Source organism: Dipteris shenzhenensis, chromosome 18 (genome assembly GCF_047967505.1).
Source record: "Dipteris shenzhenensis isolate YYH24624 ecotype China chromosome 18, Dip_SZ_1.0, whole genome shotgun sequence".
Taxonomy (NCBI): Eukaryota; Viridiplantae; Streptophyta; class Polypodiopsida; order Gleicheniales; family Dipteridaceae; genus Dipteris; species Dipteris shenzhenensis.
In genome coordinates this window covers 8,049,528-8,069,191 of record NC_141613.1, presented here as the reverse complement: position 1 = coordinate 8,069,191, position 19,664 = coordinate 8,049,528, and the positions used below count along the sequence as shown (strand labels likewise).

General features: G+C 43.9%; 1 protein-coding gene across 2 annotated transcripts in view; it reads left to right on the top strand.

Annotated features, from left to right (window-relative positions):
- LOC147890758 (uncharacterized) overlaps positions 1-14,840 on the top strand; it is a 63,316-nt gene extending 48,476 nt beyond the window's left edge. For both annotated transcript variants that reach the window (XM_087389362.1, XM_087389360.1), the window contains one exon: positions 13,964-14,840. In XM_087389362.1, coding sequence (XP_087245488.1) covers positions 13,964-14,224 — 261 coding nt within the window. In that variant the 3' untranslated portion in view covers positions 14,225-14,840. The remainder of the gene's footprint in view (positions 1-13,963) is intronic.
- Positions 14,841-19,664: the final 4,824 nt, after the last annotated feature.

The window sequence follows — 19,664 nt, the reverse complement described above, 5'->3', positions numbered from 1 at the left end:
AAGAGTACCTGCATATGCTGATTCCACTGAATTAGCACCTTCCATGTGCCTTACTGCATTGCGAGTCCTGCCAGGTAATGGAGCATCAATCTTACTCTCCCTGAGACTTTGTAACAGCCAGTTTGGGACTGTTTTTGCTGCATGTATGTCCGCAATTTCTTGTTGAACCACTTGTTCCAGTGCCTATGGAGGTGGCAAGACATTCTATGGCTGCACTGGAGCATCGAGAGGTGGCTGTAAATTCTGATTTGCATCAGAAATATCAGCAGGGGAACCCAAGGCAATGGGTAGCAACCCCTCAAAAACATCCTCTGAAGAAGAAGGCATATGAAATTCACCCTGAGTGTGAGCTGAATTTCCTGCAAATATCACATCTCTATTGACAATGATCTTGCATGTAGCAAGATTGTAGAGACGGTACCCCTTGCTTTCTGCACTGTACCCAATAAATATGCACTTAATTGCCTTATCTGACAACTTATGCCAAAATTCAACTGGCACATGAGCATATGCAAGGCATCCAAAGACACGGAAATGATCCCCTGAAGGCTTTCTCCCATTCCAGACTTCATAGGGAGTTTTTGTTTTCAAAGCCTTAGTGGGAGCCCGATTTAAGATGTAGTTGGCACACATTAGACCTTCAAGCCATAATTTGTGAGGCATGTGTTTGCTTTTCAGCATACATGTGTCCATCTCCATAAGAGTTCTATTTTTCCTCTTAGCTTTGCCATTTTGCTGAGGGGTCAGCCTCACTGTGAGCTGATGCACAATACCCTTGCCTTTAAGAAAAGCATCAAAATCTGCAGACAAGTATTCCCCACCTCTATCTGTGCGCAATGTCTGTATCTTGAGTCCAGTTTCATTTTCAACCATGGCTGAAAAGTGTTTAAACACCATGAACACTTCTGATTTGCGCTTCAGCTCAAAGACCCAAGTGAAATTGGAGTAATCATCAATGAAAGTAACAAAGTAGAGATGGCCACCCAATGATGGAGTCCTCATGGGACCACAGACATCACTGTGTATAAGCTGTAATTTCCGGACAGCTTTAACTAAACCATCCTTTTTGAAGGGGAATCTATGCATCTTGCCTAAAATGCACCCTTCACAGGCATGTGGAGGAGGTATCTCAAAAGGTGGCAATGCATCAACCATAGAGTGCTTCTGAAGTGTCATCAAGCTGTTGTAATGCATGTGGCCATATCTGGCATGCCATAACTCTGCATTCTGCATGGCAGCAGTAGGAGTAGAAACTGCAAGAGCATGGGCTACTCTTTTCTCAAAAAGATCAAGCTGAAAAAGCCCACGCAGCAGAGTACTAGATAATCTCAAGGCATAATCATTTTCCCTGTCTCGGACAGCACATTTGTCATCCTCAAAGATGACCTGGAATGCAGCCCTGTTAAGAGTGGACACTGAAAGGAGATTCTTGGTGATACCAGGCACATATAAGACATCTGAAAGTCTGAAAACTGAGCCATCAATGGCGGTAAGCTCAACTTCTCCTGTACCATGTACTGAATATGACGAGTTGTTGGCACAAGTGACTTTCTTACCAACGGGAGGTGGATGCAAGGAAGTGAAGAGACACTTCCTAGAAGTGATATGCTTGGAGGCACCGCTGTCAAAATACCAAGTATTCAGTGTTTCATTGACACTGAAAGCTGATGCATCCGTGGAAGGATCATAACTGCAAGTCAAAAAGGCATATGTATCATCATTACAAGTGGCTGTACTATCCCGAGCATCTGGAGCAGCCGGCCTAGAATCTGAAATGCAAGATAAAAAGGCATAATCCTGTCCAACAAAGTTGGCTGCAGCATCCCCACTGTCAGATGCATGAGGAGCTGAATCTGAAACAACACATTTGCCATCCTCAAAGATGACCTGAAATCCAGCCGTGTTAAGAGTGGACACTGAAAGGAGATTCTTGGTGATACCAGGCACATATTGTTGGAGATAAGTGCACACTAAGTGTACTATTTCTATATTTGTCTAAGTCTAAGTCTAAGTCTAGTCTTTATGCCTTGAGTGTGTGCCATGTGGCACTTCTACAATTATCCCATAAGCACTCTTGCTTTATGTCTTGTACTTTTGGCCATATATTCAATGGGTCACATCATTGTAATCCATCAGTCTAGCTTGTGTCTTGTCTACACTCTTCTCAAGGTATTTCTAGTCTTTTCAGTCTTGTCATTTCATTTTTAGTTTCTAGTTCTAGTTCTTGCTTCCATATTCCTACATGGTATCAGAGCTAGATTGATCCCTCTTCTCCCTCTTCTCTCTTCTCAAGTCTGTCCCTTCTCAGATACAGATCTTCCCCCCCCCCGCTCAGATCTGCCTCTTCTCTCCCCTGCTGCAGATCTGCCCCTCTTTCTGCCCCGCCATTGCGCTCCAGATCTGCGCGACTTTGCTACATGTTTTCCTGCTCCAAATTTCTGCGCCCGCTCCGAATCTCTGTGCCAGATCTGCGCAGCTCAGCCAGATCTGAGCGCCAGATCTGCTGCCACGTCAGATCTGTGCAGCACCTGCTGCCACCGACAGTTCTGCGCAGTCTAGCACCACCTCTGCTATCCGTACAGCGTCGCCCAACTTTCGTACGCCATCCGTACTCTTTCGTACGCCGCCGTACGTCGTTTGTACTCTGTCCGTATGCCGTTGTATGTCGTTCGCACTCCGTCGTCGTACTCTGCGCCGTCGTCCGTACTCTGCGCCGTACGTTCGTACGTTCGTACTCTGCGCCGTCGTCCGTACGTCCGTACAGTCCGTACGACTGTACCTGCACATACTGACTTCTCCAGCTCCATCTTCACAGAGATCTGCATCCTTCTACACCTCTACCTCTGCCCGGGTTTAAGGTACTACACTTTGCCTCTTTCAGTTTGATGAACAGTCTCTCCTTTTTTGCTGGTTCCTCCTGCTTCGATGGGCTGTCATATGCTATGGCCCTGACAAGGTGGTGAGAGAACTGGCTTCTGGGATCTCTTCCTCTCATTTATTTCTGCAATATTGTAAGGGAATAGACACTGCCCTTGCATCCTAGCAAGAGGTAAGACCTTCCCACATGGCATCCTCCTCTCATTCTCTCATATCTATCGACAAATTCAATGGGTCCAACTTTCATACTTGGCAGATCAAAATCAAGTGCCATCTTATGAAAGAAGGCCTTTGGGACATTGTTCACCGTGATGCTCCCGAAGGTCCATCTGAGCAAGTTGTTGCTGCCAAGAACGACAAAGCCTATGCTATCATATTGCTCGGCCTTTGAGATGATTACATTCATCACATCTCCGACATACAGTCTGCTCCTCAAGCATGGATTACTCTGGATACTCTTTTTGGAGCCCGATCTAAAAACTCTAAAATTGCACTTATGATCTCATTCTTTGATCTACATATGCAGGAAGGAGCTACTATAGCCTCTCATGTCAATTATCTTCGCAGTCTTATGGTTCAGCTTGCGTCAGTCAAGTCTCCCATCTCCGAAGATATTGCTATTGCTATTGCTGTGCTTCTCAAAAGCTTACCTGACTCCTATGATACTCTTGTCACTACCTTCAAGTATCATAATAATCCTTCTCTTGAGGGTATCATCAATGCTCTCCAAGAGGAAGAAAGAACTCAACAACGAAAGGTAACTGACACTGCATTTTTAGCAAAGAAAGGAAGTTCTAAGGTAAGAAAGCCTTGCACCCATTGTGGCAAAACTAATCATGTGGAGAAGGACTGTTTCAAGGCTCATCCATGCACCATTTGTGGCCGTGATAATCACCGGGAGAGGGACTGCTACTCCAAAACCTCTACATCAGCTCCTGCATCTACCTCAGCCCATGTTGCTGCAATATCTCCATCAGTTGATCCTGCTGTTCCTTCCTCACATGATGAGAAGTGGGCTTTCTGATTCCTTCTATGTCTTGTCTACCACCTTGACCACCGATGATGTAGGTCAAGGGGTTCTAGTGTCTTGGTCTTTCTATTTGTCTACAGTCAGTCTTCTGTCTATCTAGTCTTGTCTGTCTGTCTATTTGTCTATCAATCTGACTGTGCTTTAGATCCATCTTGTCCCTACCCTTGTGGACCCATATGAGGATATCACTTGAGGAGGGGTGTCTCAGGATCTTTTTGTCATGTCATGTCTTCTATCTTGTCTCTTAGTCTATCAGTCTTTATGTCTGTCTTCTAGTCTTGTCTTTATTACTCCTAGTGTCCACTTAAGGAGGGTGTTGGAGATAAGTGCACACTAAGTGTACTATTTCTATATTTGTCTAAGTCTAAGTCTAAGTCTAGTCTTTATGCCTTGAGTGTGTGCCATGTGGCACTTCTACAATTATCCCATAAGCACTCTTGCTTTATGTCTTGTACTTTGGCCCATATATTCAATGGGTCACATCATTGTAATCCATCAGTCTAGCTTGTGTCTTGTCTACACTCTTCTCAAGGTATTTCTAGTCTTTTCAGTCTTGTCATTTCATTTCTAGTTTCTAGTTCTAGTTCTTGAAGGAAATGGAATGAGTGAGAGCAAGAGAGATTGAGAGTGCAGAAAGCTTGGAAGCTGAAGACGTAGTTCCAATAGAATAGAGTGTAAAGAGTTTTTAACACAAAGTGAGAAAGATAAGGTTTTGTCCTAGTGACAAAACCTTAGTAGTCACTAACCATAGTTAGTGAACTAACTGCAGTTAGGGGGAAAAACCTCTTAGAGAGGGAAAAGTGCCCCTAACTAGCTTATTATATTACATTGGTCATTGTAACACCCCCCTGCAGTGCCAATGTCTTCTACAGATGCATCTGCTTTTAGTGTTAATGAAACACTGAACACATGGTATTTTGATAGCGGTGCATCTAAACACATCACTTCTAGGAAGTGTCTTTTTACTTCCTTGCATCCACCTCCTGTTGGTAAGAAAGTCACTTGTGCCAACAACTCCTCATATTCAGTACGTGGCACAGGAGAAGTTGAGCTCACTGCAATTGATGGCTCAACTTTCAGACTTTCTGATGTCTTATATGTGCCTGGCATAACCAAAAATCTCCTTTCAGTGTCCACTCTTAACAGAGGGGGATTTCAGGTCATCTTTGAGGATGACAAATGTGCTGTCCGAGACAGGGAAGCTAACTATGCCTTAATGTTATCTGGTACTCTGCTGCGTGGGCTTTTTCAGCTTGATATTTTTGAGAAAAGAGCAGCCCATGCTTTGGCAGTTTCTACCCCTACAGCTGCCATGCAAAATGCAGAATTATGGCATGCCAGATATGGCCACATGCATTACAATAGCTTAATGACACTTCAGAAATTTTCAATGGTTGATGCCTTACCACCTCTTGAGATACCTCCTCCACATGCCTGTGAAGGGTGCATTTTAGGTAAAATGCATAGATTTCCCTTCAAAAAGGATGGTTCAATTAAAGCTGTTCGCAAATTGCAGCTTATACACAGTGATGTCTGTGGTCCCATGAGGACTCCGTCATTGGGTGGTCATCTCTACTTTGTCACATTTATTGATGACTACTCCAATTTTACTTGGGTTTATGGGCTGAAAAAGAAATCTGAAGTGTTCACAGTGTTTAAACACTTTTCAGCGATGGTTGAAAATGAAACCGGACTCAAGATACAGACATTACGCACGGATAGAGGTGGGGAATACCTATCTGCAGAATTTGATGCTTTTCTCAAGCAAAAGGGTATTGTGCATCAGCTCACAGTCAGGCTGACCCCTCAGCAAAATGGCAAAGCTGAGAGGAAAAATAGAACCCTCATGGAGATGGACAGATGTATGCTGAAAAGCAAACACATGCCTCATAAATTCTGGTTAGAGGGTTTGATGTGTGCCAATTACATTTTAAACAGGGCTCCCACTAAGGCTTTAAAAACAAAAACTCCTTTTGAGGTCTGGAATGACAGGAAGCCTTCAGTGGATCACTTCCGAGTCTTTGGATGCCTTGCCTATGCACATGTGCCAGTTGAATTTAGGCACAAATTGTCAGATAAGGCCATCAAATGCATATTTGTTGGATACAGTGCAGAAAGCAAGGGGTATCGTCTCTACAATCCTGCTACACGCAAAATCATTGTAAGTAGAGATGTGATATTTTCTGAAAATTCAGCTCACACTCAGGCTGATTTTCAAATGCCTTCATCTTCAGAGGATGTCTTTCAAGGGTTGCTACCCATTGCTTTGGGTTCCCCTGCTGATTTTTCTGATCCAAATCAGAATTTACAGCAACCTTCAAATGCTTCAGTTCCGCCACAGGATGTCTTGCCTCCTCCACAGGCAGTGGAACAAGTGGTGCAGCAAGAAATTGCAGACATACATGCAGCAAAAACAGTCCCAAACTGGCTGTTACAGACTCTCAGGGAGAGTAAACTTGATGCTCCGTTACCTGGCAGGACTCGCAGTGCAGCAAGGCACATGGAAGGTGCTAATTCAGTGGAATCAGCATATGCAGGTACTCTCCTTGATGAGGAGGAGCCTGCCACATTTGAAGAAGCACAAGGTAATGTGCATTGGATGAATGCCATGCACGATGAGTTGCAGTCCATTGCAAAAAATCAGACTTGGGATGTTGTGGACTTGCCACAAGGTAAACATGCTATTGGCACACGATGGGTATTTAAAGTCAAACGGAAGCCAGATGGCTCCATCGACAGATGTAAGGCCAGGCTGGTTGCTAAGGGCTATGCTCAGAAAAAGGGCATAGATTATGAGGAGACATTTGCTCCTACATCCCGGATGACCACCATCCGATCAGTAATTGCAATGGCTGCCCATTTTGAGTGGAATGTTCATCAGTTGGACATAAAAACAGCCTTCTTAAATGGGGACTTGCTGGAAGAAGTGTATGTCAAACCACCTCCGGGCTTTGAAATTACAGCAAATGCACTTCAAGTATGCAAACTCAATAAAGCTTTATACGGGCTGAAACAGGCCCCTCGTGCATGGTATGCTAAGATACATGCCTTTTTGACCAGCAAGGGGCTGCACAATAGTCCTACTGAGAGCACCCTCTACATCAAGATGGATGGGGGGGAAATATTAGTCATCCTTCTTTATGTCGATGACTTACTGCTCACAGGGTCCAATGAAGAAAAAATTGCAGATTTCAAAGCTGATTTGCAGACCAACTTTGACATGTCAGATTTGGGGCTGCTTCACTTATATTTGGGGATCCAGTTCTCTCATGAGAGACGTGGCACTGTTATGTCTCAGTCCAAGTATGTTCAGAAACTCTTGGACAGATTTAACATGCAAGAGTGTAAGCCCATATCTACTCCTATGGAACCGGGGCTGAAACTCACAATGCATGCTGCAGGAGAATCAGTTGATGCCACACTTTACAGTCAAGCTGTTGGATGCCTCATATATCTCTGCAACACTAGACCTGATATTCAGTTTGCAGTATCTCAGGTGAGCAGGTACATGCACAGCCCAAAAACTATGCATTGGCAGGCAGTTAAGCGCATCTTCCGTTATTTGCAGGGCACCAAGTCTTTTGGCTTACTATTTCCCAGGGGGGGTGACTTGCAGATGCATGCCTACAGTGATTCAGATTGGGCTGAATGCAAGATAAAAAGGCATAGTCTTGACCAACAAAGTTGGCTGTAGCATCCCCACTATCAGATGCACAAGGGGCTGAATCTGAAACAGCCATTCCTGAGCTGTTTTTCTTTTCTTTTGCAATCCTTTTCCTGCATTCTGCTATGTGATGACCTGGCTTTTTGCAGTAGTGACAAAAACCCTTCTTTTTGGGCTTACTTGCATCCCTTTTAGCCTTTTGTGAAGGCTGTCCTGATCCACTGGAAGGCTGATTTGCTGCTGTTTTTGCCTGTCCCTTTGTTTTTGATTTAAATTTTGAGAGCATGGCTTGTTCACCTGCACGTGAAGCCAAATTTTTCCTGGTCTGCTCTTCCTGAAGCAGAAGTCCTATCAACTCATGAAAAGTGAGAGGATTTGCACCCCCCCTCAATGATAAATTCAGCGAAGTGTGAAAGCTGAGATAAGACTCAGGAAGAGAATTCAGAGTGGTTGTAATCATCTTTGAATCAGGAATAATTTCATCTATGTTTAACAACTGCTCTCTGAGATCCTGTAGCTTTGTGAGGTGGACTGACATGGAGTCACCCTCCTCCATATGTGTATTGCTCAACTCTCTTTTTAAGAAAGATACCCTGGCATCATTCCGTGCTGCATACATGCTTTCCAAAATATCCCACGCTGCCCTGGAGGTCTTACACGACCGGATATGCGGAATGATTGATCTTTTCACTGAAAGAGAGATGCATGACAAGGCTAAGGCATCCCGTGAATCCCATCTCTTTTGCTCTGGAGTATTGACTGTAGCTGCACCAACAACTTGTCCTGTAGCTGCACCCTGTGCACGACCTCTTCCACCTCCTTGCTGAGGAGGGGTAGCAGGTGCAATATCTGCTGGTCGGATTTCATCCCCATTGACATAATCCCATAAATTGCGAGAAATCAGAATATTACGTACCATGAAACTCCAGAGGGAGTAGTTGGTACCATCCAACTTGTCTTCCTGTGAAAGACCACCGAACTGGAACTCATTCTGATTTTGATGGGCCATATCTGAGAAAGAGATTGCAGCAGATACAAAGCTGAATTCCCTTACTGGGAATAAAATGCACAACTCCCAAAAACACAGCCAAGCACGGGCTGTATATGCAACTTAGATTTTTGTACTTGAGATGTCAGAAATCTGCCCAAGCATCAAACACTCTCCAAAATCTGCCAAAAGTGTTCCAAACACTCCAAGAAAGGCAGTATGTACTGAATACTCCAAAAAATGCTCTCCCAACACAAAAGCCCCAATTTGTGGCTAGAAATTGCAGCCAGAAAGGGGCAAAATTACTAAAAGCCCCAAATCTGCAATTTTTAAACAAAAGCCCCAAATTTCAGACTAGATTTGCAATTTTGCTCCAGATGTAGTTCCAAACTTGCACAATGATTGCAATGTCTGCAATATGCAAAATGCCCCAAATGTACTCGCAGAATACTGAGCCAAACAATGGCTGTCTGCAAAATTTGCCTGCCAAAGATCACCTGCTAGTTCTCTTGTACAAAACCAAGGAGGTACCTGCTGTACTGAAGCAGATTCAGTACGGATTTACTGTACTGAGAACAGTACGGAAATGTCGTACAGTTTGTACGGCACTGTACGGCTGGTACGTCGATAGGTACGCAGACTATACAGGAAAGATAACCTGTACGAAAAACAGGTACGAATACTGTACGGCGACGATGTATGGGAGCTGTACGGCACTTCACGGAACTGTACGGCGACGATGTACGGAGCTGTACGACGACTTTGTACGACTTTTGCAGCGCAAGTACGGCGCTGTACGGCGACTTGTACGGCAGTCTTCACGGGGCTGTACGTCGGCAATACGGACTTAGTACGGTGAATTCCGTACAGTCGTACGGACTGTACGGACGAGTTGGAGCAGGGAGAGAACGTTGAGGGAGCAGGGAGCCCGGGGCTCTTGAACCTTGCTCTGATACCAAATGAAGGAAATGGAATGAGTGAGAGCAAGAGAGATTGAGAGTGCAGGAAGCTTGGAAGCTGAAGACGTAGTTCCAATAGAATAGAGTGTAAAGAGTTTTTAACACAAAGTGAGAAAGATAAGGTTTTGTCCTAGTGACAAAACCTTAGTAGTCACTAACCATAGTTAGTGAACTAACTGCAGTTAGGGGGAAAAACCTCTTAGAGAGGGAAAAGTGCCCCTAACTAGCTTATTATATTACATTGGTCACTGCTGAATTATATCTATAATTCTAACAGTTCTTGCTTCCATATTCCTACATATATAAGACATCTGAAAGTCTGAAAACAGAGCCATCAATGGCGGTAAGCTCAACTTCTCCTGTACCACGTATTGAATATGACGAGTTGTTGGCACAAGTGACTTTCTTACCAACGGGAGGTGGATGCAAGGAAGTGAAGAGAGACTTCGTAGAAGTGATATGCTTGGAGGCACCGCTGTCAAAATACAAAGTATTCAGTGTTTCATTGACACTGAAAGCTGATGCATCCGTGGAAGGATCATAACTGCAAGTCAAAAAGGCATATGTATCATCATTACAAGTGGCTGTACTATCCCGAGCATCTGGAGCGGCCAGCTTAGAATATGAAATGCAAGATAAAAAGGCATAATCCTGTCCAACAAAGTTGGCTGTAGCATCCCCACTGTCAGATCCATGAGGAGCTGAATCTGAAACAGCCATACTAGAGCTATTTTTCTTCTCTTTTGCAAGCCTTTTCCTGCATTCTGCAATGTGATGACCTGGCTTTTTGCAGTAATGACAAAAACCCTTCTTCTTGGGCTGGCTTGCATCATTTTCAGCCTTTTGTGAAGGCTGTCCTAACCCACTGGAAGGCTGATTTACTGATGTCTTTGCCTGTCCCTTTGTTTTTGACTTGAACTTTGAGAGCATAGCTTGTTCACCTGCACATGAAGCCAAGTTTTGCCTGGTCTGCTCTTCCTGAAGCATAAGTCCTATCAATTCATGAAAAGTGAGAGGATTTGCACCCCCCCTCAATGATAAGTTCAGCGAGATATGAAAGCTGAGATAAGACTCAGGAAGAGAATTCAGAGTGGTGGTTTTGTGAGGTGTACTGACATGGTGTCACCCTCTTCCATATGTGTATCACTTAACTCTCTTTTCAAGAAAGATACCCTTGCTCATTCCGGGCTGTATACATGCTTTCTAAGATATCCCATGCTGCCTTTGAGGTCTTACACGACCGGATATGCTAAATGATAAATCTTTTAATTGAAAGAGAGATGCATGAGAAAGCTAAGGCATCCCGTGAATTAGATCCGGGATGTACGGCGAAGTACAGGTGGACGGCGAATTGTACGGAAGCATGACTGTACGAAAGCAAGTACGACGACGAGATTGCAGGTGTGCTGGTATGGGCGTCAGCGTAGGTACGTACGTGCTAGAGTAGCATGTCCGTACGGACTTGTACGGAATGTACGGCGCTGCACGGGATGACGAGCTGCAGCAGATAGAAGGTACGGCCAGCAAAGGGAGCTTGCGGGAGATAATTGATACAATGAGCATAACGGTGGCGGTCTCAAAACGGGCCAGCCAACCGTTTCAACAAAAAAGAGGTTATGAAGGACTCTGTGTCTAGTCCTGATACAAAAAATATGTGTCTACCTCCAGATGATACAAAAAAGAAGGGATGGGCATAAAAAATGGCGCAGAGGGGGGAGATACAATATACATGTGTAGGTGGTGATCGTCAGAGACCAATCATAGAGGGGCCGTCAAATGGGAGGTCGGAAAAAACCGTGCGATAGATGATTGGCCTCTAATGTCACGTGGCCTAGTCGAGCTCGGTCGTCGGGGGCGGCGGGTGGCCCTATGAATGAGGGCAACGGTAACCCCGGTGGGGCGGGCAGAGAGCAGAGACGAGATGTCATGGACCTGGATGTGTGAGTCTGTCCGCTAGTGTAGCTGTCATGGCTCTGGCTCTCGCTCACGTCCGCGTCGTCGGCTAGACTGAGAAGAGATATCCTGTGACTAGAAGAAGTCAGTGATAGGCCACTAGGTGTCCTCACGTTGTGTGCGCTGCTCGTGTCGCCGTGCTCGGAGAGAGGTATCTCGGTGGCGAGTCATCTCATGTAGGAAAGCGGCTAGGCATCACTGATCCGGGAACTGCAGCATGTGTGGGAGGGAGCCGAATCCGTCGCGGAAGAGGCAGTGGTACCGGCCTCGAATGGCATAATAGATAGGACATCTGAAAGCAAAGTGCTCCTCCGACTCGATCTCCTGCAAGTCGCAAAGTGGGCAAAGGCGGTCCTCTCGTGGGATACCCTCTGTGCATCCGCTCTCGATCCGTAATCGGTGTGACGAGACTCTAAACTGACCGAGGGAGATTCGGAGCGCATGTGGTAGATGAAGCTGTGTGTAACCCGGAGGTGTGATGAAGCCCTCCTGTGAGATCTGGAGGCAGTGTCAGCGGTAGAAGTTGAGCTTCACAGGAAGCTCGGAGTGAAGAAACCATGTCCGCCAGGTGTGGAGCTGGAGTAGATCCGCTCGAATGAGCCGGTTGACCTCCTGGTCAGTGGGGGAGAGGGGAGATGGTGGAGCGTCGAGGCTGTATTGAAAATGAGGCAACCGGTCTAAGTCGAGGCCCAGTCGGGTGAACCAATTGAAAAGATGACTATACCAGCATTGCTGGTCCCCATCAATGGATAAGGCCATAGAGGAGGATAGGGCTAGCCAAGGTAGGCGGAGGCAGCCGTGGGCGGAGGAGCTGAAATCCGTGACTCTGTGGAGATAGGTGATAGCCTGAAAAGCGGCATCAAGCTGTAGGGGTGAGGTGCCGAACTCTGCTAGAATGATCTGGTGTGGTACCGATGGTTTGCTGCGGATCATCCGAGCAAACATCAGTATTTGTAGGCGCTCGACTCGAGCCCACTCTGTGTCTAAAAGGTCGACTTCCCACCAAGGGCTACCGTACATGCCTGCTGGGCGGACCAAAGAATAAAAAAGGAGAGACTTGGTCCGCGGGTCCTGGAAGTGGGAGTGGTAGCACTGTCGCTCTAGCTTGGCAAGAGCGGCGTATCCCCGGCTGATCCTGGCCTGCGTGGCCGGGTGCATCGTGAAGATCGGGCCTGAGAAGACAACGCCCAAGTATGTGTAAGAGTCAACTATCTCAACAGAGTCGCCAGCGAAGAGGAACTGCTCTTGGTGCATAGTGGGTCTTGAAGTGTTGAAGATCATCACCTTGGTTTTCCCAAGGTTGACCTTCAAGTCATGTGTATCATAGAAGACCCGAAGTCCATCCAGGTGTCGCTGAAGACCAGTAGCAGAAGAGGATAGTAGTACTACATTGTCTGCATATAGGAGAATCTGGATGACAGCCTCCGCAAGAGAGCAGCCTGCATCTCCGAGTGTCCTGATGGTGGTCTCGAGCTCGTCGATGTAGAGGCCAAATAGAGTCGGTGACAAGGGACATCCTTGTTTGACTCCGATAGTGCTCGTGATCTCTGGGGTCCAGCTGGTGCCAATCCTGACCTGCCCCGTCACCCGCTCATAGAGAGCTACTACTGCCCAGATAATCACCGAGTCGTAGTTTAACTCCTGGAGACGTCTGATAAGTTGGGCGCGGGGAACGGTGTCGAATGCCTTGCGGAAATCCACAAAGCAACAATATACTCTCTGTCTCCTGTGTCTGGCCTCCTCAGTGATCCCTCTAAGTGTAAAAATGTGATCGTAAGTCGAGTGATCCGCCGCCCTGAAGCCGGCCTGTGCGCATGCCTTGAGCCCCTGTACCTCTGCGCGAGCACTGATGCATAGATCTTGGACATAACATGTCCAACCATGATGGTCCTGTAATTCCCTGGATCCATGGGATCTCCTGCTTTGTGGATGGGTGTGATAGTGTTCAGGGTCCAGGTGAGAGAGAGAGAGAGAGAGAGAGAGAGAGAGAGAGAGAGATGATATGATATGATTGTATTAAAGTCCACGTGAGACCCTTCAGGATCTATGGGACTGGTGATCACTATCAGCTTATAGTGATCCCTTACATCCATAGAGAGAAAGTATTACAAACTTGTCATGTATTGAGTACTTGTTGGGCTAGCTTGTGTGCTAGACCCAGTACTTTGTTGCGATGTTCCATTATTTCTTTCAAGTAGTGTCCTAGCTTGTTGGCTGGCTGCTCCAGCAGATTTTTTAGATCTCTGCTGCCCCCATAGCATTTTCTGTGGTGTGTGAGTGTGAGAGAAAGAGAGAGAGGGAGAGAGAGGGGGAGAGAGAATTTAATATTGAAAAGTAAACTTTATCACTGATTGTTGAGTGCTGAACGTACATCATGAGTGCTATCTTCAATGTGCAGATCATTAATCGATCACAGTCTGTGTCGCCTTAATCACCTACTTGCATGTATGTAGTATTGAAGAATTCCAGCTGTGTATTGTTATGGATGGCAGGGTACTGCTGCTGGTGGAACAATGGAGATTATTGTGAATGGTACAACAGGTCTGCTGCATCCAGTGGGCAAGGATGGTGTTCCCATTTTGGCTAAACACATGCTACATCTCACCTTTGATGACTTGAAAAGGTTTGAAATGGGGAAAAACGGCTATCAAAGGGTAAAAGAGCATTTCCTAGAGAGGCATATGGCCCACAGGATAAGTCAAGTTCTTCAACAGGTCTTGGACCAGGCAAAGCACCAACAAAGCAGTGCCTAGAGAATCTGCCCCTATTTGAAATGGCTTCCTTTTGGGAGTGGACACCTCAATGTGTGAACAAGGCCCACTTGCAATAATGTCATGCTTAAATCATGCAAAATGATGCCAATGATACATCTGACCGCATGTAAGACTCTGTAATGAGGGTGCTACAGCTGCTCGAGTTTGTGTAAGTTTGTCAGATGCTCGCATCAGGCAAGTGATGGTTCATCCCCCCTGGCCATTGTTTTTCCTGTTGGCTTAGTGTTGCTAACCATGATAGTCTGCTTGGAAGGCAGAAGACCTCTTATCTTATGTACGAGGCCCGAAGTCTTCATATAGTTTGTGTAAAACTACTCTCATTCAGGGATCCTTGAACCACTGGAAGCCCCACCAAAGTCTTGCAATTTAGTCAGATCCTGTACATTTCACAGGTTTCTATGTTGTGGGCATTGGCTTGGCAATAGTTTGTTGCATCTACCCTTCTGGTTAATGCTTGAGTATGAGCACAATTGTGAACAGCTGCAATGCCTTATGCCCTGAGATTTCTTCTATGTATTTATAAAGTTGGTTTAAGAAAAGTGGAAGTGGCAGCAGACGTGGTCTGCATACTGAAGCATTGCAGAAAGTACTTCAACAGGCCTCAGAGAAATGTGTGTCAAGAAAAGCAACACATTTTTTTTTGTTATGAGATGGAATGTCTCACACAAACAGGTATAGGGTTAATTTTTTCCCAAACAGAAAAACTCTTGAAACATCTTCTGAGTTAGCTTTTTTCTTTGCCACACAAGACAGTTGGCATGCCCTGTCACTTTCCACCTAGTCTTGCCATGTGGAGCTCCCACTAGACAGACGCTGGATAGCAATACTTTCTAGTTCTAGGATGCCACAGAAAAATGCAAGCTTGACATTAGGCTTTATCAAGTTATTTTCAAGGATTAGCATAAGATGGATTGACCATGTTTCCCCAGCATGGCTTCCAAATGTCCGCATGATCCATTCTCAATAGTGTGCACCTTATATGCCCTTTAACCCACATCTTCCCTTGTTTGTGTCCTCCCCACTCTTTCCTTTATGATCCCCGCTCGCCTCCGCTCGCCTCTTTGGCTTTCCTCTCATCTTCAGTTTTCTAACCCGCCTTGTTTTCTTTTTCTATGTTCTCTCTTGCTCTCCTTGCCTTGTTTTCTTTTTCTATGCTCTCTCTTGATCTTCCCTTTTCATGCTTCTTCGCATCTTCTTACTTAACCTCTTGTGGTTTACGTATCTCTTGCTCTTTCTTTTTCATGCCCCTTCACATTTATTTCTGTTTTCTTCTTACTTGCCGTCTTTGGAGTCTACATATCACCTCTAGTTCCCTTCTTTGACATGAGTAGGTGATCGAAAAGCAGCTGCTTTTATGGGCAAGGTCCATGCCTACCGGGTACTCGCAGCTGCCTTAATCAGGCATATTTTCATCCATGATCCCATCAGCCACATTGCTATAGCAAGGCACTTGTGTTAGTGGCCCAGCACCTTCTTCGATCACATTCTTCAACAAATTATATTGTTTTAGGAAGTGGTTATTTGCCTCTTGGAGTTTACTTTTTGGATCCTTTTTAGTCTTACCATGAAATGTCCCACTTTAACTCTCTCAATACAAGAAAAACAAGTTAGTCAAGGTTTGCATCTTGAAATATCAAAGCGTTCCTAGAAAGCCACATACTTCACAAGATAGTAGCTTGTATATTAGTTTGCAATAGGTGGCCAAAAGGATCACCGAGTAGGATATGTGGCAATTCAAGAGAGCAGACAATTAATTCACCGCTTATTGCCACGGTCTAGAATTCTTGCAATTAGAAAAGAGTGGGTTCATACCTTTAAATGCCCACTTGCATCTTTTACGCCACCCAAGAGCAATATATCAATGTTCTCGACCCTTTTGTTTGTGCTGTTGATTTTTTGTAGAATAAGCTATAATAAGACAATGATTTTTTACAAATCATAATATGGTTGCGGCATCTTTGTCTCTTATTGAGAGTGCAATACAACCTTGCCAACTCAACTTTTGTGCTATAAGTAAGAATATTGAAGCCCATCATAATATGGTTGCGGCATCTTTGTCTCTTATTGAGAGTGCAATGCAACCTTGCCAACTCCCTCAACTTTTGTGTTATAAGTAAGAACATTGAAGCCCTTGCCCATATGAAATCTTTAAGAAAGGTATGGTGTCTTAACTCCATCCTACATAAGATCCTTTATGGCTACTTATCCATCCTTCGTTGCGCAAAACTTTTTCTATTCAGTTAAGATGAAGATGTTGAACTCTTCACAAATTTCTCGTTTACTATCTTGTTGATCCCATGAGTCACTCTAGGTAGACAATTCCGAATCTCGATAGGTCATTGACCTTAAGAGTTGAGCACATGCCATCAATCCATACAGTAGAGAATATGGTAGTGTCTTGATCAATTCCCATGTGCTTGATGAAAATCCTTCGAACTTGTACAAACTCTTCTCTCCTCCTAGTAGGAAATGCACAGACGCAATTTGAAAGATCGTCTTTCAATCATTGTGGGAAGCCTCTCCATAGTTTGAAACCTTTAAATTTGAGCTTGGAGTAGGCCTTGTTTGGGTTATGTAAAGTGTGAACAATCCATTCCCAATCACTTTCATCAAGATCTCTTTGGGAAGATCCTCGTCAAATTTAGGTGAAACATAGGCACCCCACTTAATCAAGGGATATTTTGAATGTCATCAAATCCTCTTTTATAAATCTTGTGCATAATGGAATAAATTCATTAAGGTCATTCTTATACAGCTTTTGGCATTGGAGAAATGACATGATTAGGTTCATGGTCATGGGGTTTAAGTTATCTTTGTGCCTTGCCAAAAGTTGATATTCAGTCGACCTTATCAAGGACACTTGGGAAAGCCTCTCCATAGTTTGAAACCTTTAAATTTGAGCTTGGAGTATTTATGTACATCTAGGCCTTGTTTGGGTTACGTAAAGTGTGAACAATCCATTCCCAATCACTTTCATTAAGATCTCTTTGGGAAGATCCTCGTCAAATTCAAGTTTCAAATTTACGCAATTTGAAACATCGTCTTTCAAACATTGTGGGAAGCCTCTCCATAGTTTGAAACCTTTAAATTTGAGCTTGGAGTAGTTATGTACATCTAGGCCTTGTTTGGGTTACGTAAAGTGTGAACAATCCATTCCCAATCACTTTCATCAAGATCTCTTTGGGAAGATCCTCGTCAAATTTAGGTGAAACATAGGCACCCCACTTAATCAAGGGATATTTGGAATGTCATCAAATCCTCTTTTAGAAATCTTGTGCATAATGGAATAAATTCATTAAGGTCATTCTTATACAGCTTTTGGCATTGGATAAACAACATGATTAGGTTCATGATCATGGGGTTTAAGTTATCTTTGTGTCTTGCCAAAAGTTGATATTCAGTCAACCTTATCAAGGACACTTGGGGATTTCAGGTGAATAAAATATATTACCTTCTATTCCTTATAATCCTTAGATAATGATCAAAGATTTTGCAAGTTGTGCTTTGCATTTGATTCTTGTCTTTTTGTGATTTGCCTTGAATCCAAATACATCGCAAAAATTTATAAACATTGTCGAGTGTTCTATAGCACAACCTTGTCATTCTCAAGATCAATGTTGGTGTAATCCATGACTAATGGGCATATTGGCTTATTTTCATCTAGGGTGGTCTACGTAATCATGTCCATTCATCCAAATCGTTAGAAAGGACTCACCAATATAATTAATTAGGGCCTATTGGAGTTAAATCCAAATTCGATCATGATAAAACTCTCGAAAGAGAATCATTTAATGCCATCATATGTTTACAACATGTTCTAGACATTTACAAAGAGAAAATTTGAAATGGGGAGTGAATAGTTATTTTAGAAACCCTTTTAGTTCTTGCCTCATCCATCCCTTGCCAATGCTTGAGTGAAAATTTTGTAGGGGATTGAGCATGGTAAGTGGTTTTTGATTCCTCAAGTTATGTTTGTCACCTCCTTAGATATTAACTTTTTGGATCCCGTATTTAGGTTGATAAACAAGTTCTTAGAAGTGTTCAAAATGATTGGAGCATAAATTGGTGATGGCTTCTATGGATAGAGGGGTTCAAGAAGAAAGGGATGCTTTTTTGAGGCTCAAAATAGTTAAGGAGATGGTCAAATATATGGGGAGGGCCGTTTAGGGTTAAATCTAGCTATCAAGTGGTATGGGGTTGTTAGACACATCTTGTTGAGTCGAACATTTTTTATGGGAGTGCAATTTAGGAAGAGGAAGAGGAAGAGAGGTTGGACAATTTATTGGCTATGTGAGGCATATCTTTGCAATTGGTCCATGTCTGCATCATTCCCAATCTTGGACCTCTTATCTGGTGCACCGTTCCAATGTGGCTAAATAAACCCTACCATTCGAGATCATTAGGCAATGTGAAAAGGTCCTATCCATCTGCTCTCAAACTTTGGCTTGTGCTTCAAAAACGTATTTGGGTATAACAAAAAAAGGTCCTTTCCATCCACTCACAAATTTTGGCTTGTGCTTCAAAAATTTGTTGGGGTATAACAATGCCAAACTCCCTAAGTTAAGCTCTCAATGTTGTAGATTTTGATCATCCAAAGCCCTTTGTCTTACTTGTCACATGTCTTGAGCAAAGACAACTTCTTTTTAGTATTCCCTAATATGTTGTAAATTCCATAATCTCACAATACCATGTACTTCAAAGTCATCATCCATCTTTACACACACTCGAGTGGCTTGCATATGAAATTCGTACGTCATGCTCCAAATTCATCATCCATCTTGGCTTGACAAAGGGCATGTGGTTATACTAGGGACTTAAAATCTTCAAAATAGAGTTGTTGAGCATCTATCCAACAAAGACCTCTCTTCATGCAGAACATTTGTGAGTGCTACAGGAACATCAACATATACATGGATGAACATTTTGTAGTAACACATGTCCCAATAAAGACTTACTTCCCTAGAAGTGGGGGGAATGGAAAGGTTGATGATCAAGTCCTCTTTAGCTGGATCTGTAGCCATGTCATCTTATAAAAACAATGTGCCTAGAAGAACCCCCTTGAGTGCCAAGACAAAACACTTATTGAAATTCAAAACCTTGCCCCCTATCAAAGTCCTATCTCAACTTTAGTATTTGATCTAGTTGCATATAGGATTGAGATGTAAAGCACCCTTACAACTAAAGATAGACAAACTATCTAAGAGAACTGGTTTTCTTGAAAAGTAATATAACAATGGAAGGTTGTTGGGATTTTACATAATCTAAAAGACATCATCCGATATGCATAAGTGCCAGTGCCCCATTGCATTACAAAACTGGTCTTGGATTGATTTGCTTCCTTGGCCAAGAAGTTGTGGGAAAGAGCTAATATTTGGCTCTGTTTGTCGAGGAGACTAGCGTCTCAAGCAACAAGTAGACA